The 24,096-nt window shown below is 32.6% G+C and overlaps 1 protein-coding gene across 20 annotated transcripts in view; it reads left to right on the top strand.

The window, feature by feature from the left end:
- LOC127716233 (neurobeachin-like) overlaps positions 1 to 24,096 on the top strand; it is a 237,747-nt gene that overhangs the window by 27,573 nt on the left and 186,078 nt on the right. For 9 of the 20 annotated variants that reach the window (XM_052222340.1, XM_052222345.1, XM_052222342.1 and 6 more), the window contains 19 exons: positions 190 to 316; positions 804 to 818; positions 2,681 to 2,800; positions 4,154 to 4,300; positions 4,725 to 4,781; positions 6,521 to 6,661; positions 7,131 to 7,193; positions 7,955 to 8,037; positions 8,375 to 8,483; positions 9,219 to 9,371; positions 14,193 to 14,361; positions 15,035 to 15,177; positions 16,007 to 16,104; positions 17,238 to 17,330; positions 19,668 to 19,776; positions 20,204 to 20,285; positions 21,322 to 21,445; positions 22,428 to 22,620; positions 23,349 to 23,926. In XM_052222340.1, coding sequence (XP_052078300.1) covers positions 190 to 316; positions 804 to 818; positions 2,681 to 2,800; positions 4,154 to 4,300; positions 4,725 to 4,781; positions 6,521 to 6,661; positions 7,131 to 7,193; positions 7,955 to 8,037; positions 8,375 to 8,483; positions 9,219 to 9,371; positions 14,193 to 14,361; positions 15,035 to 15,177; positions 16,007 to 16,104; positions 17,238 to 17,330; positions 19,668 to 19,776; positions 20,204 to 20,285; positions 21,322 to 21,445; positions 22,428 to 22,620; positions 23,349 to 23,926 — 2,604 coding nt within the window. Of the gene's footprint in view, positions 1 to 189; positions 317 to 803; positions 819 to 2,680; positions 2,801 to 2,895; positions 2,923 to 2,964; positions 2,982 to 3,090; positions 3,100 to 3,133; positions 3,161 to 3,268; positions 3,281 to 3,327; positions 3,340 to 3,386; positions 3,399 to 3,604; positions 3,617 to 3,663; positions 3,676 to 3,722; positions 3,735 to 4,153; positions 4,301 to 4,724; positions 4,782 to 6,520; positions 6,662 to 7,130; positions 7,194 to 7,954; positions 8,038 to 8,374; positions 8,484 to 9,218; positions 9,372 to 14,192; positions 14,362 to 15,034; positions 15,178 to 16,006; positions 16,105 to 17,237; positions 17,331 to 19,667; positions 19,777 to 20,203; positions 20,286 to 21,321; positions 21,446 to 22,427; positions 22,621 to 23,348; positions 23,927 to 24,096 lie in introns of those variants that run through there. The other 11 variants (XM_052222341.1, XM_052222350.1, XM_052222357.1 and 8 more) reach the window with 11 other exon arrangements.

Here is a 24,096-nt window from a genome sequence, read left to right as displayed (position 1 = left end):
TTATCCTGAAATGTTCTGAATTAACAAGTACTTTTCTTGTAACATTTTTTGTGAGGGTTGCTGATCTTGCAAGATGGATAGAATACTCTTTTTAGTCAATTTAAGGTTTTTCAATCAGTAAGGCTATAAAAATAAAGATAAAGGATATTATATTGAAATAAATGTAATGAGCTTTTTTCCATTTCATAGTTTTAAGACGAACAAAGGAGTTGGATACTCAGCACATTTTGTGGGGAATTCCTTGGTTATTACTGCAATGAAGATAAAAGGAAAAGGTTTCCAACATTGTGTTAAATATGAATTTCTTCCCAGAAAGGTAAATACTGTTTATATCAGTTGGTTCATTAGATAAGAAATAGATTATTTGATCCTATGGAAAAGTCAACCCTTTTATGTCTTTTTTAGAAGATGAACTGACCTTTAAAAAACTTTGAAACAAAAAATTGCTCTTGACATCTGCATTCATGCTGACATCACTTGTTTTCACGTTAACAAAGAAAACATATGTTGAAAATTAAAAAAAGTGTCTTTGCAAAATTGCAGAAATTAATTTGATATCAGAATAGATACATGCATATTTATGACTTGACACAAATTGAAAGTATATGGTAAATAATTTCTCCTATTATTAATAGTAAAGATGTTTTCATTAAAACTACTTTGAGGAGATCATGGGAAACACAGTTTTGTTTTGATTCGTACATTTATTTTGATTCAAAACCCAAATAAAACTTTCCTGTAAAGATATATTAGGAGAAAATTAGAAGAAAAAGGAAAACCAAAAAAGCTACTTATTTTTACAGGAACGATGTATAAAGGTTAGACTTAATTTTGGTGTATGGATTCCTTTGTAGTAAAAATGTTTTCAACATGTTCAAATAGAGGAAAGTTTGAGCAATTTCATCTAACAAGCACACAGTCTTCAGAATGTGAAAAGGCTTAACAGAAATGCTTGAAGACTTCTTGTAGTTGCTCTGCATTTTGATAAAATTTCTCTTGATTGTGCACAGATTTCACCAACAGTATAAGTTGTCTTCAATAACCAGATTTCAGTCCAATTACTAAAACTTATGTTCTCGTCATTTTTGTTTCCTAAAGATCTTCATACAGTTGTTTCTATAAATGAAGCTCATTAAATTATTGAAATGCATTATAATGGTACATATAAATATACTAACTTCATAAAGTGCAGAATGCAAATTTCTTCAAATGAATTTTATATTCTATCTCCATTGGAAAATGATAATACTTTTTCACTTGAAGCATGATTAATTTTCCTTTTAAGGCATTGTTTCACTGAGACCTTTTCCCAGTGGCTGCATTGGCAGTCATAAGAAACATATATTCATACTAACATGTCACTTTAGTACTAAAATTGTTTGTAAATTTGAGGTTTGATATATGTTTTGGGACAGTCATAATTTGTCCCCATGCACATTCCACTTGTGTTGTATTACTTTAATGTTGTAATCTGTGCTAGATTTAGTTTTGAGAAAACATAGAGTTTCCACATGAATGTATCCCTATCAACAAGTTAACATTTTGTGATTTATGTTATTATATATATATATGTATAATATTCACTGTGTTAAATGTTACTGAGTCACCTCCCTTGTTAAGGTAACCAATGGTAAACAAATTCGGTTCTGTTCTGTTGATCGTGAGATCTTAAAGGGATCATTTTATTATCAAGTAGAATAATAATGTATATCAATAAATGACTTTTTATTTGTGATGTAACATGAAAAGTCAGTAACATCTATTAAAATTGTTGGATCATTTCAAAACATAAGCACTTAAAAAAAATGCATTCATTTTGAAGTCAAATTAAAAATGACCATTTGAAAAAAAAATTTATGCAGCTCTGAATCTATTGTATCTTATAAATACGTTTGATCCATATCATTTCCAGTACCAGAAATACTCTTTTACTATTCGCTGATTTCTCACGTCATTTAAACTTTTTATGGGCTAACTGGATCCCTGTATCTTTGAACTGATAAAGTAATTGTGACTGCTCGACATTTTTCAAACACCGGTCATTATTCTTATGTACATAATCCAACCCTGCATAGTGAAATGTATTTATTTTGTCATTTAAAAACAGTTATCTAAGCAGTCATTAAGAAGTTATCCCCATTAGAATATTCATCCCTGAGCTCAATATACTGACGTATATTTTATGCCCAACAAACGCACAAATGACGTCAAATAACGTCACCTAAAACCAAACACTTTGATGAAAAGATAAAGATTGGAATCAAGCGTATTGTACTGCAAATTAAAGTTAGTTTGATGATAGTAATAATGAAAGACAACATGATTTGATAATTATTACATTAATTTCAATACATGCTTTGGGTTATTTTTATTATTTAAACATTTTCGTACAATGATACAATGCAACTACACACTCAAATAGTTAAACTGTAACTAATTTGAAACTACATTTCAGCAATGATTATGATAAATACCAAAAATCAGATACATATATAAATATTAACTCTGATTAAAATGCAATTTTATAATATGTATATTTCACTTTCTAGGTTCATGCCTATGATATATTAATATATTTGAAAAGAAAAGTTATTTATATTAACTGGTATAAACATAGGCTAGCAATCAGAAACTTATAAAACTGTATGTATGTGTTTATCAAGTATGCTTTAATTTACAGTGGCATATGGTGACAGTAGTACATGTATACAACAGATGGACTAAGTCAGAGTTACGTGTGTATGTGGATGGGAACTTAGAATCTCATTCAGAAATGTCATGGCTAGTCAATACAAGTGATGTAAGTTGGTATAATCTTAGAATCTCACTCAGAAATAACATGGCTAGTCAATACAAGTAATGTAAGTTGGTATAATCTTAGAATCTCACTCAGAAATGTCATGGCTAGTCAATACAAGTGATGTAAGTTGGTATAATCTTAGGTTCTACAGTAATTATCATGGCTAGTCAATACCAGTGATGTAAGTTGGTATAATCTCAGGTTCTACAGTAATTATCATGACTAGTCAATACCAGTGATGAAAGTTGGTATAATCTCAGGTTCTACAGTAATTATCATGACATGTCAATACCAGTGATGTAAGTTGGTATAATCTTAAAGTCTCACTCAGAAATGTCATGGCTAGTCAATACAAGTGATGTAAGTTGGTATAATCTTAAAGTCTCACTCAGAAATGTCATGGCTAGTCAATACAAGTGGTGTAAGTTGGTATAATCTCAAGTTCTACAGTAATTATCATGACTAGTCAATACCAGTGATGTAAGTTGGTATGATCTCAGGTTCTACAGTAGTTATCATGACTAGTCAATACCAGTGATGTAAGTTGGTATGATCTCAGGTTCTACAGTAATTATCATGACTAGTCAATACCAGTGATGTAAGTTGGTATGATCTCAGGTTCTACAGTAATTATCATGGCTAGTCAATACCGGTGATGTAAGTTGGTATAATCTCAGGTTCTACAGTAATTATCATGGCTAGTCAAGTATAATCTCAGGTTCTACAGTAATTATCATGACTAGTCAATACCAGTGATTTAAGTCGGTATGATCTCAGGTTCTACAGTAATTATCATGACTAGTCAATACCAGTGATGTAAGTTGGTATAGTATAAGGTTCTACAGTAATTATCATGACTAGTCAATACCAGTGATGTAAGTTGGTATAATATCAGGTTCTACAGTAATTATCATGACTAGTCAATACCAGTGATGTAAGTTGGTATAATATCAGGTTCTACAGTAATTATCATGGCTAGTCAAGTATAATCTCAGAATCTACAGTAATTATCATGGATGTGTTTTCTTTACTGACGGTTCAGAGAATTGCGCTTGAACTACCCATTCTCTAATAAGTGTGAAGTATGAGGGTGTCAAGACACTATGACAGTATATGTATAGGGAGTAATTAATACAGTTAACTCAAATTCAAATGTCAAAATGGGTAGAAACAGTGCAAATGGGGATAATTTAACTTAAGTAATCAGCAGATTGAATAAATAAAAACATAGTTGTCTTGTTGCTAAATTGGTACATTCACTTCAAATCATAAAGGAGATACAAATAACAATCTATGTAAGAAGGAAATATATGATTTTCAATCCTTTCTGTTATTTATCCATTTTCATTTTAGCCATTTGACAAATGTTTTCTTGGATCAAGTGCTGAAGGAGAAACAGATCACATGTTTTGTGGACAAATGTCTACTGTATACCTGTTCAGTGAAGCCTTGTCTCCACAGCAGATACATGGAATTTACCAGTTGGGTCCAAGTTATAAGGTATGATAAAAACATTTTATTGTTTTGAATATATTTATAGTAATCCTGACACAACAAAATTTAAAGTTAATCAAAGCAAAATTCTCCTCTCCAGTTTTTGCTTTTCAAGGGTAATGATGGAATTGTTTCAAACTTTCTACAGTGGCAAATTTTCTATTTCTAAAGTTGAAATCTGGATCTTTACAATTATATTTTAAAACAGAAGAAACCTACAAATGATGAATGTGAGATTAACTTTTAATTTAATAGTTATAATAGCAATAATCGCCTTTTATTTTTATTTTTATGTGAATCTTAAAGTTCTAAGTTGAAGCAAAATAACACATGACATTTTGTTTGAAAAGTGTTAAAAAGAATCAATGATTGGTTATTGTAATGGGGTCATGTGGGGATAATTTTGATAACAAAACTTTTATATTTTTAGAGTCAGTTTAGATTTGAAAATGAAAGTGGCCTTACCAATGAAGAAATAAACAGAAGGGTAAGTCCCAACTCAAGTTAATTTGTTACTTTTTGGTGTTCAATCTGTAAAAAATAATCAAGTTGCTGTAGGTGAAATAAGTTATTCGATATTTGTGACATGTCTTAATATATTTTGAAATGTTGGAACACTTTCTTCTGCAACAAAATATGATGGACTATCACTGTTAAGATTCTTTACTTTGGACAGACATGCATTTAATAATTGATTGCAGACCTAAGGTCAAGCAATCTTCAAATCTCAGGGTTTCAGCTAGGATTTTGAGGGCTTTAGTCACTTTTGCGCAAAATGAAAATCAACCTTATTTTGGGTAACAATAAGGGACCAAAGATATGTATTACTAGCTATACTTCTTTGGAGTACTTAGGCATGCTCAGGCAGTTATTGCATAATTTGATAGATGTGGTGCTTAAGTATGAAGATTATAATAAGATCGAATAAGGATCTGGATTTACAGTTTACCATTTCACTTAAGTTATTTTCAGGGGACATTCCTGATCAACAAAAGTTGGGTTTCTTTTTTTTAAATCAGGAATCACAGCATAAATGAATGAACTGTAACGACTATTTTACTGCATAATCATTATCGATATCCTTGTAAAAACGGTTAAATCCATATTTGGCATTCCTTTTTATATATAAACTTGGAAGCAAGGATTTGTAAAAATCCTTGTTGGAACGATTCTAATGACTGCATATTGTAAATTAATCAAGAATAGATTACGTTTACTTTCGATTTTTAAACAAAACAAAAACCGGAAGTGACAAGAGAATAATAAATTCAGAATGAATCCAGATTCATCTACGGATTGGTTCTTGTTTAACAAAAGGCAGGAAATTATCATATTTCTAAAGCAAGTTGCTTAGTAAAGAAATATATTTATGTCCTTCTTTTATTTTGATACTAAATGATTTCATATTCTACATTTTAATGTCTAATTTATAAGAATACTTTTACCCATGCACAGTACATAGTAAAGGAAGCACCTTGTTTGACTCGTGGAAATATATTTCTGAATGTTTTGAATAAAGTTCTTTCTCTTTCATTGAAATTGTTGAAAGTTTTTGATGAAAAGTTATATAAAATATGACGAAAATTCGATCATATGTCAAAACTACGACAAACAAACTGTTAATTGTGGTCGTTTGGCTGACTGGCCGATTTTACTGGGAAAAATAATTATGATGGTCTATAATATATAAGGTTTATTAATTAACGGATTAGTGACCCATCCGATGGCGATAAGCGGATTACCCGTAATCACAACTTGTAACACCTGTTGTAAACGTTAATTAGAAGAGGGTCATAAACTTGTCAAATCATGAAGACAGTTAGATTTATAGTATTTTCATGCAAAAATGTTTTTACACTTTTCAAATTTAAGTGACGAAATTGATTTGAAAAACTTTCGTCATTTTGAAAACCTTTTCGTAAATGACGAAAATGACAAGCGCTAGCAAAATCACTGAAATCTTGATTATACCCCATTTCAAAGATTTTACCTCTGTCTGTCTATAACACATAAAAAGTTTCTCAGCTACAAGTCATAGCTTCTTGATACATGGCACCAAGTACACAATTTGATTGATATATGCATTTACTCGAAAAACTCTTAAAAAAAAAAAAAAGAGTCAACAACATTGAGCGGGGGTGTTATTAATGAGTAATAGCTCACAGTTTATCTTTTCTACCAAACATGCCACAATTAGGTCATGTCTAAAAATATTTTATATTTCAGCTTTTGTATGAAGGAAAGATGACTTCCACCATTGTATTTATGTATAATCCAATGGCTTGTGATGCACAGTTGTGTTTAGAGTCTTCACCAAAAGGGAATCCCACACATTTTGTACATGTACAACATGCTTTGATGTCACAGGTATGCTTAATGTTTGTTTAGTATGAATATTATCTTATTTGGAACTTCATGAACCTTGAAAGGGTTTTCCAGTTGAAAAAAAACACACACCATGTATCTTTACTTTATTTCAATTTTTAACGATATTTTAAAATCTCATTAAGCACGACAAATTTTCTGTATATATAATATACCAATTTATGTTTAAAAAATGTTGAACATTGCAAAATTAATACAATTACCACCAACAACTGATTCCTCAGAGAAGTATATCGTTTGATGGTCAGACTACAGAATGACAATATGTGTGTGAGAACTTCAATTGAACCTTATATTTATGTTTATACAACATCTTTATGATAAGAAAGTACCGACTTGGGAAAGTTGCTGTAGACATGGTCTGTCAATTAAAAATACTTTAACAGATGATAAGGTGATTAAGTTTTGTGAACTTTATAACAAAACATCATTTTATGTATTTTTATTTTAGGATGTAAAGGCAGTTATAACACATTCCATACATAGTACCTTGCATTCCTTAGGAGGTGTACAGGTAAGAAGTCGTCAATTTTCAGCTTGGTCTTAATATTGTATAAAATATGACTTACAATATTACAATATACAAACTTTACTTTTTGTAATAATTACATAATAGTTAGATATGAAAAGGGCATTATCTTGATGTATAGACTGCATAGTGGTAATAGTATTGACAGAAACATTGATAATGGCTGTCAGACCAGTAGGTGGGGCCATTACCAATGTTGAAAGTCAATACTGCTGTTCCTTGGGCGTAACTGTTATGTTTATTTCATTGAAGAATCCAAGAATTATCCAATACAATATTCTTTGCAAGTTCTCTAAGTCCCTCTCTACCCGTTCTACAACAAAACATTATCTAGACTACTGAAAAACCTTTCTTTAATAAAAGGGACATACTTTAAAACCACATGCAGGCAATTACATGATATTTCTAAGCACATTATCATGATAATGACTTGTGATTTTTTTACTTAAGATTTAAGAATAATACAGGCTGATGTTTACACCAATGAACAATTGAATTTAGACCTGATATAGAATAAATAGAGATTGCTTTGAAACTTTGATTGTGAAATTATTCTGAGTTTTTGATAAAACGATATGCAAGAGGCTTTAGAAAAAAGTTAACATTTGAACTGCTTTCAGGTGTAATAATCTAAATAAGTATGTAAAATATGTAATGATTAGTTATTCTGGAATCTGGATATAGCCATTATGTGTTAAGATTGTGTAAAAAAACAACCAACTAATCAACAGTAACTTTATTGACAGGTGTTATTCCCCTTGTTTGGTCAGTTAGATGAAGTTGTGTACAGAGGACCAGACAAACCTACAGATGTAGATTATTCTATTTGGTAGGTATTGGAATTTGGTTGCAAATTACTGTGTAATGTGTACTACTTTAAAAAAAACAACTAAAGAACATTTTTGATTTGAATATTGTTTATTTAACCTTTGATTGCAAATTGCACATGCATATTGAGAGAAAAAAACCAAATGGGGGTGTCAATTGAACATTTTTAAAATGAATGAACTTTAATATTTCTTGGGTTGAAAACAAATTTTTTTTACTTTTTACTCAGAAACACTACAAAATGCTTTAAATCCAAAAGAATAAATTTCTCATATATTTTCAATAATTATTTTGATCATGATTTGTTAGGATTTATACAACATTGTTGTTTTTTTCAGTGAAAGTCTGATGAGCATATTATGTATCTTATTAAAGAGTTCCATCACCATACAACAACAGATGATACAAAACAAAGGATTTCTGGTTATTGGATACTTCTTAGAAAAGGTTGGAAAATTGAATGATACTCTTACATGCAACTAATTAGAGATGTCCAACAATCAGGACATTTCTAATACCTTATATTGGAAAATGTTGGTGTGTCTGATTTGTTCGCTACTTTCGTGGTAGATATTTTACTCCCAAATGTACCCTTCATTTAAAGAAATTATATAATGCCATAAAATGTGAATAATGAATACAGGGGAAATTAAACTACCCATCTGAGGCTCATACCACAAACAAAACCTGACTAAAAAATAACCCTATATACAGTATTTTCACAAATTTTGATATGGCATGGATGCCAATAATACTAGCAATTCTAATGGTTGAAAAAAGGTAACCATTATTAGCATATGTTTTTGGAACCACAGAAAACTGTACAAGATCAACAACTACCAAACCAAGAATGAAAACACAAAGAAAAACTGTAGCAAACAACATATAGGATAGACAGTCTTGCAAAATTTGATGAAGTTAAACTAATTTTTTGGTATCCAAGCCTCACTTTTACCTACTGTAAATTCAGAAATTATTACGTGCATTTATTATCGTGATTTTTGAATAATGGACAAACATGCGAGATTTATTATTGCGATTGCAGGAAAACCTGCATAGAGATATATGTATCATATATCAGAATGCCAGTTCTTATTATTGCGATCCTAACTCAGTCACATTATTTGCATGAAAAAAAGTCGCAATAATTTCTGAATTTACAGTATCTAGTCTACATTTCAGGCAAACAGAGAACATGTGAACCCTACGGTATTAGGACATTTCCTCGACCTGACGCAGTTCTTAGTAAACTTACCTACAGGTGGGATGTTACTGAAACAGCTATTTGACCATATCTTATTTAACCCAGCACTCTGGATACATTGTTCTGTTGAGGTAAGATTGTATTTTAGTAGAAAGTTCTCCAAGGTGTTTGTATGATGCATGTTTATATTCAAACTGTTTAAGGCGAAATTATTGCCTCTTGACCTATTTTTTGTGCAAAGAAATTATGATAACAGCAACCAGCAGAGATATAAGCTTTTATGATAGGTGATATCATATACTGATAAAATATGGGATACCATGTCTTAAATATGGGATACCATGTTCAGAAGACAACACTGATCCTGTTATTACAAGAATATCCTTGGTCAATGTCCTGGAAGTTTTGAAGGGTCTTCAGTGAACACTTCAACAACTCAAGATAGCCCTACCCCATGTTAACTTCTTTATAAAATGAAAATAAATTTCAGGGGTTAAGAAATTTTGTTACAGGTAACTAGCCCAGGACTTATTTGCAGCAGGATTTTACTAGCCCTGTTGGAAGAACTGCTAGCCCATCAAAACTGACCTGCTAGCCCGAGAACGACTTACAAATCAGAGTTTGCTGCATAATTACATAGTGGGTGTCCCTTGTTTTGAAGGCGGCATTAATTATACACTTTTTTTAATAATTTTTGTTGACCTGCTTTTTATTCTGTTGGTAAACAAACAGTGGTGCTTATCCTAACTTAGTTGTTCCCAAATACAAAGCAGACTTTTTATTGGCGTGCTCGGGAAAATAACGGCAATATTCTCTGTTATTTTTTCATCAGCAACACGGCCGACCTTGCCCAGGGGTATCTTTCTTTCCGGGACACTATTGCGCTTTTCCCAGTCGTATTTGGCATTTTTGGGGGATAAATTGTCAATCTCATTACACCTTTCATTTACAGTTTTTATACGACCGCAAAAAAATTTTTGTGGTCGTATATTGGTATGACGTTGGCGTCGCCGTCGTCGTCTGGCGTCGTCCGAAGACACATTGGTTTTTCGCACTCTAACTTTAGTTTAAGTCAATGGATCTCTATGAAATTTTACTACAAGGTTCAATACCACAAAAGGAAGGTTGGGATTGATTTTGGGGGTTATGGTACCAACAGTAAAGGAATTAGGGGCCAAAAAGGGGCCAAAAATAAGCATTTTTGTAACTTCCAGACATAACTTGTGTGTAAGTGTATGGATCTCTCTGATATTGTACCACAAGGTTCCATATCACAAAAGGAATGCTGGGATTGATTTTGGGGGTAATTGCATCAAAATTTTAGGAATTAGGGGCCAAAAAAGGGGCAAAAAACAAGCATGTTTCTAGTTTCATGACAATAACTTGTGTGTAAGTGTATGGATCTTTCTGAAATTGTACTACAAGGTTCCATATCACAAAGGGAAAGCTGGAATTGAGTTTGGGGGTAATTGCCGAAACGTTTAGGAATTGGGGGCCAAAAAGGGGCCAAAAATAAGCATTTTTCTAGTTTCCAGACAATAACTTGTGTTCAAGTGTATGGATCTCTCTGAAATTGTACTGCAAGGTACCATACCACAAAGGGAAGGCTGGGATTGATGATGGGGGTAATTGCCTCAATATTTTAGGAATTAGGGGCCAAAAAGGGGCAAAAAACAAGCATTTTTCTAGTTTCAGGACAATAACTTGTGTGTAAGTGTATGGATCTTTCTGAAATTGTACTACAAGGTTCCATATCACAAAGGGAAAGCTGGGTTTGAGTTTGGGGGTAATTGCCCTAAAGGTTTAGGAAAAAGGGGCCAAAAAACACATTTTTCTAGTTTCCAGACAATAACTTGTGTTCAAGTGTATGGATCTCTCTGAAATTGTACTGCAAGGTACCATACCACAAAGGGAAGGCTGGGATTGAGTTTGGGGTGATGAATCATAAGGGGGTTCAAAAAATTTGGGGGGGGGGGGATTTTTTTTTTTTTCCTTTTTTTTCTTTTAAAATTTTCCATTTTAAGTTGGTTATTTCTGATTTATATTTAAAAGCAAATAATAATGATATGGTAGGAGATACACACCAAACAGGATGTGTAAATTATTATATAATAAGTATTGTGCAATAGGAAGAAATTTTCAATTGCACAGTATTGCACAATAGCAAGAAATCTTCAATTGCACAGTATTGCGCAATAGCAAGAAATCTTCAATTGCACAGTATTGCGCAATAGCAAGAAATATCCAATAGCACAATATTGTGCAATAGCAAGAAATTGTCAATTGTACAGTATTGCGCAATAGCAAGAAATATTTAATTGCACAGTATTGTGCAAAAGAAGATACTTCGTATAAATTGCTTATTTCTTGACCAATTTCAATGGGGTTTTATTCTTGAATTCTTGGGGTTCTTCAATATGCTGAATCTAACCGTGTATTTAGTTTTTGGATTTTGGGCCCCATTTTTAAATTGGTTCACATTGAGGTCCAAAGGGTCCAAGATTAAACTTTGTTTGATTTCATCAAAAATTGAATCATTGGGGTTCTTTGATATGCCGAATCTAACCATGTATTTAGACATAATTTTTGGTTCTGTTTTCAAATTGGTCTACATTAAGGTCCAAGATAGGGTCCAAAATTAAATTTAGTTTGATTTTAACAAAAATTGAATTCTTAGGGTTCTTTGATATGCTGAATCTAAACATGTATTTAGATTTTTGAATATGGGCCCAGTTTTCAAGTTGGTCAAAAACGGGGTCAAAAATTAAACTTTGTTTGATTTCAACAAAAATGAATATATAGGGGTTCTTTGATATGCTGAATCTAACCATGTACCGTAGAAAGGCTTGTATAGTTCGCAGTGGTACATAGTCCGCACCCCCTTCTCCCCACGAAATTTTAGGAAAAAAAACTTTTTGTAACTGTTAGAAAAGGTCTAATGAAACTCCGGTAATTTCAAATCCTGTGCGGTCGTTTGCGGTATTTTCTTGGAAAAACCTGTTTTCCATCATCAAACAGAAGCTGAAACTGCTTGTTAATGATTCTAGAACGCTTCATGATTGTTAAAATAAGTTTAATTCACTTAAAAAACAATTTAGAAACTTGTGTATGTTTAAACAGGAAGTTTAAAAAGCACGTGTAAAAGAAGAAATTAACCGGTGAGAGTCGAAATCCGTACATAACAGATATCACTATAATACGACTTTGAAAGCAAAACAGTTCCATCCTTTTGTAAAACAGTCTTTAATATATCTATCACATTAATGTTTGAAGGGTCTTAAGCTAATACAAACCATATTAGTCAGTATGAAACACCAAAACGGAACGAACAATAACCGATTTCGTTTTGTAGTTTACAAATTCTAAGCTGGTTTACGGTTGTCTTTTTCACTATGTTTGTATCGTTTCAATCGAGCAGATACCAGTTTATTTCAACCAATGCATTGAAAAGAAACGAGAAATTTGTAATGAAAGGTTTAGTTTTTATATTTATCAGTATTAATTTGATATTGAATAGAAATAACTTATTAATATGGATGAGTTAAAATTATTAGTTTGAAAAATGATAAGAGCGCCCTCTACAATAGAAATAACAAAGATGGCGGAACGTAAACAAACCACCTCGACCGCGAAATTGAAATTTTTCTCTTATTTCTTGCTTATTGTACTCTATAGTCCGCACCCCGTCTGGAAGGTCCAATTTTGGAGAATAAAACCGCGGACTATACAAGCCTTTCTACGGTATTTAGATTTTTGATTTTTGGGCCCCGGTATCAACTTTGTCCACATTGAGGTCAAAAGGGTCCAAAATTAAACTTTGTTTGATTTCATCAAAAATTGAATTCTTGGGGTTCTTTGATATGCTGAATCTAACCATGTATTTAGATTTTGGATATTGGACCATAATAGGTGAATGTCCAATTTAAAATTTTTAAGTTCTTAGACCACATTCATTCTGTGTCAGAAACCTATGCTGTGTCAAATATTTAATCACAATCCAAATGCAAAGCTGTATCAAGCTCGAATGTTGTATCCATACTTGCCCCAACTGTTCAGGGTTCGACCTCTGCGGTCGTATCAAGCTGCGCCCTGCGGAGCATTTTATTCGTTTTAAAACTGACAAAGTTCCTGGGGTGCCCGTACTAAAATATTTAGAAATATTTGGTTGCATGGATAGGTTTCGTGCTCAACAGCTGTCCGACAATACAGGTCAATACCGATCAATACATCATACCCCCAGTACCATTAATTGAAAATCTCGGCATAAGAAATTTACAATAGAACACCCCCCACCTTTCCCTTGTACTGTTGTACTGAGTAATCGATATTTAAAGTATGAGAATTGCGATCAAAACATGATACCTGGCCACCCAGAGTTATTTGTTCTATTTTTAAAATATGTACAACAGGACCTGTACAAACCAGTTCAATTTCTTGGAATCCCGGATGACGTAATTGAATCTGATTGGCTAAGATAGAATAGTGATGAAGGGATTTTCCACTTTCTATTTAGGAAACGCCAAGAATTTTTTGTTACTAGTCCGTCGGGCATATTGGGTTAAACATTTTGATTGCCCAAGGCGTAAATGCTCAAGTTCCGGGCGTCGGGCTAGTGGATTTTTTAACCCCTGAATTTGTTGCGTACAAAGCACTTTTCTTGATTTACCTTCATCTGGAATACTAATTGAAAGCCAAGGATGAATAACTACCTACACACCTTACAAGGTATTTGATCAAACCCTATAGTTAAGATATTTATTATCATTCCAAAACACTACCAAAGTTTACATGTACTATTTTGTAAATAAATTATATAAGACTAGTCCAGAAAATGAAATATATAAAGGAGGGTTAGGTTGAAGGCACTTCATATGATTTATTTACAGGTCACTATGGTAACATGCAATTGTAAAATAAATAACAATATAGTAAATAATATTTTGATTTTTCAGGTACAGACCAAGTTATATTGTTACTTAGCTACAGATTTTATAAGTAATGGCCATATCTATAACAACATAAGACGTGTTAGTGCTGTGTTACAGACTATGCATACATTAAAGTTTTATTACTGGGTTGTTAACCCAAAAGACAGAAGCGGTATCACTCCAAGAGGTGTTGGTAAGTTTAAGTGTTAGATTTATAAATACATATATAAATGAATAAAATGTACCTAGATATAATAATTTAATATGTGAACCACTTAGAAACAGAAAATATTTTCTGCATATTGAAATATTGTTTTGTTTTGCATGCAATGTAAAAAAATCTGTTCATTTCAAACCTGGTTTATTATGTGGTATGTAAAAGGAGAATGTTCCCCAAAAAGGAATTTTCCAGTTGCTCTAGATACCATGATATTATTAAAATAAAGCCAGTTAATTAAAAGGAATAAGAATAAGAAGAATAAGAATATTTATTGAATCCAATTAAAGGGCCCGTTTCCAACATATACATATATATATAGTATTAATTATACAGTAATTTTTTAGATATATTACATTAAAAATAAATGCTTAAATAACTATACTCCATACCAGATGGGGTTTGAAAGGAGAGGTGACATAAACATTTTTGGGACAACAATCCAACAGCACATCCAAAGATAAAAAGACATGTAATTTTTTTTATCATTAAGCCAGAGAATAATACACGATTGAATTCTTATAGGATATTTTTCATATTTGCTTCTAAGACCAATTTATTCTTAAATTTAAGAAAATATTTTGAAATTAAAACAGTAATTCAGATTTAGTAAAGTATACATGAATTGAAATATTATAATCTTATTCAGATGGACCAAGGCCCACCTATGATGAGATAGTAAAACTGAGGTCTTTCATGTTACTGTATGTCAAACAGCTGTTACTGAAAGGACAGGGTGTGCAAGAAGATGAACTACAGAGTATACTTAACTATCTTACTACATTACATGAGGTAAGCTTAATTAAGAAGTTTAATACACTTTATTACTATTTGTTTGCCATTAGGACTGGAACAAAATTTATCAGGTGGGGAGATGGGAGGCACTCAAATTAATTAAATATTTGTGGTTGCATTCTCCGTAGAATTTTGTAAGAATTATAAGCAAAATGAATAGTTTTATTGCAATGGTGGTTTGGGTCTTAAAAAAGTGTCTCCCATGACCCCATGCATTTAATACTGGAACATCCCTTACTGAAAATCAGATGTTTCCCCAAACATTTTGACATTTTAAAGGAAAGTGGTTGACTTTACAGAGGAAAATAGATTATTGATTGACATCAAAAGGTCAAGTGTTTAAAAAATCTCAGGTTGAATCTCAAATTGTGAAAATATGTGTACATACTTCAAAAAGTAAAATGATGGTATGTATTGAGTTTGAATAAAGATTTCTGAAGTGGTGAGGCAGCTGCATAATAAAAAGTTGGAATCAATTACCACCATATGCAGATTATTTTGAACAGGACATCAGAAATCCAATGAGAAAAGAATTACAACACAAACATAAGACCTGGAACTTTGAAAATACTTGAACCAGTAGAACATGGCAGAATTCACATATTTAATTGCTGGTGAAATCCTGATCATATAAACTCATCAGGCTTATAATTTGGTACGCCAGACGCATGTTTTGTCAATATAAGACTCATCAGTGGCGCTCCAATCAATACAGTTGAAAAGCCAAATCAAAGTTACTAAGTTAGGGTATTAATAAACGACAATTCCCCAAAGTTGTGCCAAGTCCTGATAATATATATGCTTTATTATTGAGTTTTTATTTCAGGATGATAATTTAATGGATGTCCTCCAGTTAACCACAGCACTTATGGCAGAACATCCAATGTCTATGGTACCAGCATTTGACAAGAAAGCTGGAATTAAGTAAGTTTATTTGGAAATTTATAGCATATGCTTATACAGATGTTTTAGTCTCTGATAGGTCTAGTTTATATGTGATGGTATTTTCTGTAGCATTTGTATTTATAGTACAATTAATTTTAAGCTATACCCAGTGACATAATAAACTGAGATTTATATACAATTATGCGATAAAAAGCTTTTGCTCATATGTGCATACATGATAAAGTTATTGTTATAAAGTTTATAAATAAGGGATTAATATAAGACTTTGATTATCTTTAATTTTTTAAGCATTTTGTTTTCTACTTTGTAAATGTTCCACCTTTCCTATACCATTCAAAAGAAACTAACCAAACTTGTACAATGTCTTCTACAGGGACTGGGGTTGTGCTCATCCTGTTTTACAGCCAAATGACTTGAGTGTGTAGGCAAAGGTGATATCTTTGGTTAGCTTGCTTGCTAGCTGAACCGTGAAGTATACTACCCTCCTTTAAGAGAAGACTAGTCCGAAAGATAACCAATCTATCTGTCTGTAGGACTAGACTACTCCGAAAGGAGGGTAGTATACCTAACCTAATAATGATATCACGGTTCAGCTAGCAAGCAAGCTAACACACTCAAGTCATTTTGCTGTAATGGTTACATTTAATTTAAGTTTCCTTTAGTCAAATCGGGATTTCGGTATAGGTGATGTGAAATTCCAAAATTTCCCCTATTATTGGTTTCTTTATTTTCAAATTACCGTCCCTGGGTATCATATATGTTTTAATGGAACAGCTCTAAGGCAAAGCCATCTGAAGGTTACACTTTGTAAATACAGCTGGCTCACAAACCACGATTTTTGGGGAGATATATAATATTCATAGATATTTTGTTTTGTTTACTTACTGGATCCCAGATATGGTCTCTATGTTTCATCTCATAGAAACATAACTTGGGAATATTATCAGTATAAATACACATGGATAGCAGCCAAATTGAATTCTGATGAAGACCCGAAGTGAAAGGAGGGGTAGTACCGAATTTAAGTGTAAGTTTAAACTCTTAGAAGTTTGGGGCATATAAATGTTGAAAATATGCCGCACAGCCCTATGTTTTGACCATTGGAAAAAATAGTAGTGCATATGAACTTTCAATATTTTTATTTGTTATAGGACTTGTTTCAAACTATTAGCATCACCATCAGAAAGACTGAGAATACAGGCCTTAAAGTTAATGGGATTTTTCCTGATGAGAGCTACCCATAAGTAAGTGTTGTACTTGTGATAATTTATGATTTTATATAAAATTTGGTTATTAAAGTAGAATCTTCATAGAGAAATACCTGATGACAATTTTCTGTTTCAATGGTCTCATTGTATGATGATAACCTTGACTTTCACCTTTCTTGCACACAGTATGTTATATTCCAAGTCTATTGTTTATGTTTTCTTTATTCATGCTGGTAGATGTTCTTAGTTCAGCATTAATTAGGGCCCCGCCGAATGGCGGACAAAACAAATTTGTAACAAATTGTGTCTGCTCTATATCTAGAGAACCGTTATGATTTCAAAGTTTATACTTGATATGTATATTAACCAACGCCAGAGGGTGTGTCATAAGGTATATACAACTTCCTAGGTCAGAGGTCAAGGTCAAAAACTTTGGTTTTAGTTGACAACCCCATGTCCTATGGTAAAGATCGTGTCCGCTCTATATCTTGAGAACCGTTATGATTTCAAATTTTATACTTGACATGTATATAAACCAACACCAGAGGGTGTGTCATAATTTATGTACAACTTCCTTGGTCAAAGGTCAAGGTCAAAAACTTTGGTTTCAGTTGACAACCCCATCCAATGATGAAGATACAAATTTTTTACCACACATTATTCACAACGGGGCCCACTAGTTTATATCCTTTTTTTTAGCTCACCTGGCCGGAAGGGCCAAGTGAGCTTTTCTCAGCACTTGGCGTCCGTCGTCGTCGTTAACTTTATACATTTTGAACTTCTTCTAGAGAACCACTGAATGGAATGAAACCAAACATGGCATGAATGTTCCTTATGAGGTGCTGACTAAGTGTTGGTACTTTGAAGCCAATCCATCATCCAAGATGGCCGCCAGCGGGGGACTTAGTTAAACATAGGACCCTATGGGAAATACATACAAATGTCTTCTTTTAGAGAACCACTGTATGGAATGAAACCAAACATGGCATGAATGTTCCTTATGAGGTGCTGACCAAGTGTTGTTACTTTGAAGCCGATCCATCATCCAAGATGGCTGCCCGCGGGGGGACTTAGTTTAACATAGGACCCTAAGGGAAATACATACAAATGTCTTCTTTTAAAGAACCACAGTATGGAATGAAACCAAACATAGCATGAATGTTCCTTATGAGGTGCTGACCAAGTGTTGTTACTTTGAAGCCGATTCATCATCCAAGATGGCTGCCTGAGGGGGACTTAGTTTAACATAGGACCCTATGCAAAATATTTACAATTGTTTTCTTTTAGAGAACCACTGAATGGAATGAAACCAAACAAGGCATGAATGTTCCTTATGAAGGGCTGACCAAGTATTGTTACTTTGAAGCCGATCCATCATCCAAGATGGCCACCAGCTGGGGACAGTGTTTAACAAAGGACCATACGGACAATACATACAAATGTCTTCTTTTAGAGAACCACTGAATGGATTGAAACCAATCATGGCATGAATGTTCCTTTTGAGGTGCTGACTAAGTGTTGTTACTTTGAAGCTGATCCTTCATCCATGATGGCTGCAAGCGGGGGGACTTCCTTTAACATAAGACCATATTGGAAATACATACAAATGCTTCTTCTAGAGGTGCACTGAATGGAATGAAACCAAACATGGCATAAATGTTTCTTATGAGGTGCTGATGAAGTGTTGCTACTTTGTTGCTGATTTACTGTTCAAGATGGCCACCAGGATTTTTTATTAACTTACAGGGCCAATATTAAACCAAATTTGGCCTCACTCATTATTAGGGTATCTGTTATGATTTTAATCTATTCTAACATGATTTCCAAAACCAAAGTAGAATCAGGTGAGCGACACAGGCTCTTGAGAGCCTCTAGTTTTATTCTATTTTTTATTTGACTATTCTTGGTTTTTCTAATCTTAATAAAGTAAAATATATGCAAAACAGAACTGAAGGTGTTATTAAAAAAAATCCTGCAGAATGAATAGAAATGTGATGATGTTTGACAAATTGTCAGATTACAAAATTTAACCATAGCATCATGTAGAAAGGATTGGACATTATTCTATTAGGGAAGAGAAAAATATATGTTTACTGTGGATTCATTATTATTTGTTGGATACCAATTTTCGTGGAGTTCGTGGGTACAGGTGATCCACGAAATTAAATTTCAACGAATTACAAATTTTCCATTAATCCACGAAAATCAGCATCCACAAAAATAAATGAATCCACAGTATTTAAAAACAATACAATATGTAAACTTAAATACACATTGAAGTGCAAAATTATTATATCAGTGGACACAGAATAATAATTAAACTATGACTGTAGCTTATCTTATATGACACATAATGATTATTTACATTTTCAGGAGGAAACAAGAATGTATGGGACCTTATAATCAGTTCTCATTACTGGGTGAAAGATTGATGTTAAATGAACAAAGGATAACATTACCTACATATAATGCTTTGTTTGAGGTATGAATAGGAACTAGTGTTCAAACAATATCCTAAAAGAAGTTTCCATGTGACTTTTGCTTTATATTCAGTAGACATTATAAGCCTTATTCTATAAATATACAGTCCATTAATACATAATTATACGAAAGTTAAATAATATGAAAATATTTCACTGTATATTTCAAAGATGTGTGGTATGCATTAATGATCATCCATCAACACTAAATTTAATTAAGATAAAAGTTCAATTGAGATATGATTAATAACAAGCACTGATATGGTTTTTGATTTGAGACAGGCATATGAACATGTTGCATATGTAATCCATTTGTGAGATTATTACCTCAAAAAATATTCTTACATTTAAACAAACATTTTCTTAGCCACAAAATTAAAACAATTTTCATTCGGTGAACTTCTTAGGAAATGTACATTTCACTTTTAGCTTTTGACTGAGAGAATTACCTTAGAGATGACAACAGAGAGACAAATAGATCCTGAATCACATTTTAGAATAGAAAATTCTTGTAAGTATGTTTAAATTGTTGTACGGTTAGATCATTATATTGAATATAATCATTTTTCAATTATCTAATGTAGATTTTATATTTTGAAATTTCATGAAACTTGTTTGAAATATTTGAATCAATGGAAGAAATCTCCCTTTCAAATAATTTTTTTTTTTGGTTTGTTATTCCAAAGTTATGGGACTTGATCAGTCAAATGTATGGCAATTTTCACATGTTGAGCACTAGCTCAAGTATGCTTTGATCAATTTACTTCAAACTTTACACTATTGTTAGCATTGCTGAAATTAAGCTTTCTTTCAATTTTGAACATTTTTATTACCCTGCCGCAGTGGAGGGGCATTAAGTCTTACCCTTGTCTGTCCGTCCATACGTCCATCCATACATCTCAAAATTAGTTTCCTTTCTCGAACTTTAGTTTGCCTAAACCAAATGTTATAAAACTTATACATAATGCTTATTACCATAAAACACAGATCAAGTTTGAATTTTTAGCTATAGGACGATGCCCTTAGGATTATAAAAAAGTCTTTGGAAAAGCATATGTTATAATGCTTTTCCCGTTTTTTTTAGCAAAGATTGTTGAAAGTAGCGTTAAACACCAATAATCAATCAAGCAATCATAATTTACACAAAGTTAAGCTCAATCATGCATAGATAGCAGTTGAAGCTTCCCAATATAAAAGATCTGGATGGTGACCAATTTTGCATGAGCTATTAAATGTTGAAGATATGGAAGCTTAAGCATACTTAAAAGTTATGGCGTTTACCTCAAAAGTCTAGAATTGATGTAGTCTTTAGAGTCAGTTGAAGTTGTTTGTGTATTGCAATGATAAAGATGTCATAATATTACAGTTTAGATGTGTAAATTTTGACAAAGGAATGTTTCAGACCTAGTATCTGACAAAAATTCAAATATGTAAATAAGAAGTCACAGATAATGTGGTGGACAAATCATAACAAGGTTTGAACAAATTTGACTGGATAGATTATAGTATATTGTCAGATTTTTAACCAGTTACATGTATAATTTCAGCAATACTGAAGGTTGTGGCTACAATGATTAGACAATGTAAAATGACACCAGAAATAATGGAAGTGAGGCGGCTGTTTTTATCAGATCTAACTATACTGTGCAATAATAACAGAGAAAACAGGAGGTAATTATATTGAAATAATGGACATTAGAAGATTGTTTTTGTCTGATCTCCCTATACTGTCAATAGTAGCAGAGAAAACGTAAGGTATGTGTATTGAAATAATGGACATTAGAAGATAGTTTTTGTCTGATCTCCCTCTACTGTCAATAGTAGCAGAGAAAACGTAAGGTATGTGTATTCATGGATACAATAACAGACATGTCATATTGCATAAACAAAGCATGAGACTCAAGCGTTTTAAGTATTTCTCCTTCCCTTATGCACATTGTAAAAAATTCATTCTTTTAGAAGTTTGCAAATTGTATTTAAATATCAAACAGAGGCAATAAAACCTGACTTATTTTCATTCAAAATATTAAATAGCTACTCTAGTGACACTTATGTTAATTTTGAGTCTACTTTGTAAAAATTATTAAATAATCTCAACTATTGGATGATTTTTGACATATTTTCATTGATTAACAATGAAAGGCATAAAAACAAGATTGTAACATTGTTTCATTTAAATAGAGTAATCATCAGTATGACAACAACCAAACAACAAAATTCTTTCAGAAGTTGACATCTGGTAGAGGCAATTATAAGGTCTTTACCAATGTGTGGCATGCTATTAAATGCCCAGTGTCTAAGATTGAATTGAAAAATTGTAGACAAAACACATGAAGGAATAGGGACACCCATTGCCTAGCTACTTACTGGGGAACAGATACATGATAGTATAGTTCAGTTAAGCCTATGTGTTACATAAGAACAAATGAGTCTGATCAAAGGCACAATAAAATACAAAACAGAAAAAAGCACTTGATTCTATTATGTTTATATATAAGAAGACAAAACACAGCTACATTTTAGATACTATATCATATTACATCAATTAATTATCACACTGGTTGAAAATGAACTGAGGCTTTTTACACTTCAATGAAAATAGCGAGGATCCCAAAGATAGAAGTATACTACATCTGTTAATGATGTATTTCAGAACACTGTTACAGATGTCTGTCTGGCAAGACTGGCTGTTTTCTCTTGCATACATTTATCCCCAAAATGAAGAGGAAGCTAAGATCACAGACATGGTGATGTCATTATTTAGGATGTTATTACACCATGCCATTAAGTATGAATATGGTGGATGGAGAGTTTGGATTGATACATTAGCTATTCTACATTCAAAGGTAAGGAACATCAATTCTGCAATTCAGGGATTGATGAATTATGGGTAATTTCACTTTTCAGAATGTTGTAAACCAGTCTTAATGTTTTGGTATACAAGTGTGAACATGTGAATTCAGTTTAAATTTTACTGAAAGACTTTTTCATTTAGATTTACCAAAGATAGGGGAGATACATACAGTCAAACCTGTATTAAGCAGTCACTCTTTGGAAGTATCAAAAGTGACCGCTCAAGAGAGGTACCTTTTAAACGTGGTTCCAAATTGTTACGATTCTGACATCACTTGCGGCCTGGATTGGGTCAAAGTGTTTTAGTGTTTTCTTTTTCGTCCTGATTATTTAGAGTTAGTTAAAAATATTAAAATGAACGTTGTTAACAGTTGAAATGACGGTTTTGTGCGAAAATTAGGTGACCGCTGACCGCGTTAGACAGGTGACTGCTGAAACGAGTTAAAATATATAGAGAAAACGCTTGGGAGGGTCTGGAAGTGACTGTTAGAGGCAGGTTTGACTGTATATATATCTAAAAATGTTTTTATGCAGTTTGTCTATTTGTTCAATATATGTAATTTGAAAACTAAGAAACGAGTTAATTTTTTTTGAATGAAAGTTTATACAGACAATTTTCAGTTAAAAAAAACCAGGATTATGTTAGAGGTATACTTCCCATATTATTGTATGGTTCTTTTAAATTATGTCCATTCTTAAAATCTACAATGCTTATCTACAGGTAGCCTACGTAGATTTTAAGATTCACATGTCCAGAATGTACAAGGAATATGATAAACAGAGAACTGATGACCTTGACCCAGCTGAACGAAGACATTACCCAGTTAGTACAATATCTGGTGTCTCTGATGCAGAAATAGCAAAACCTCTGCCAAAAAGTACTGTTACTTTAAAAGAATTGGCAGAATCAGGAGCACCATCTGGTGACAGCAATAATAGTCAAGGGGAGACTATTGATGAATTGAATACTCAGCAACAAGTTGAACAATTTTTAAATGAAGTTATAGATGATGTTGTTGACATTGTTGATGGTAAAAAATCAAACGATTCACAAGAACCAACCTCAGAAAGTACAAATCAAAAACCTAGTCAGCAAATAGAGGAGGAACAAACTGCAGATACTGAAGAACACCCTAGGAGGCAGGCCTCAGTACAGAGGACAGACAGTACAAGAATATTTAGCCCTGGACCAAGGGCTCCACCTTTTAGGATACCTGAGTTTAGATGGTCAGGCCTTCATCAGAAATTGTTATCAGATTTGCTGTTTTCTATAGAAACAGACCTTCAAGTTTGGAAAAGGTATGAATTCACTTAATGATGCTGTACATGTAAACTATTTTTTTCCTAGTCTCACGAACAATATTCCAACTAACTAGATATAATTTAAACAGATGCTACTTCAGTATTTGTTTTCTATGTTTAAATTGTCCTGAAGACGCCACCGTAAGTGGCGAAACATGTAGACTCAA

This window comes from Mytilus californianus, unplaced genomic scaffold (genome assembly GCF_021869535.1).
Source record: "Mytilus californianus isolate M0D057914Y unplaced genomic scaffold, xbMytCali1.0.p SCAF_9, whole genome shotgun sequence".
NCBI lineage: Eukaryota > Metazoa > Mollusca > Bivalvia > Mytilida > Mytilidae > Mytilus > Mytilus californianus.
The sequence above is the reverse complement of the archived record's forward strand: the minus strand, read 5'-3'. Positions and strand labels throughout refer to the sequence as shown.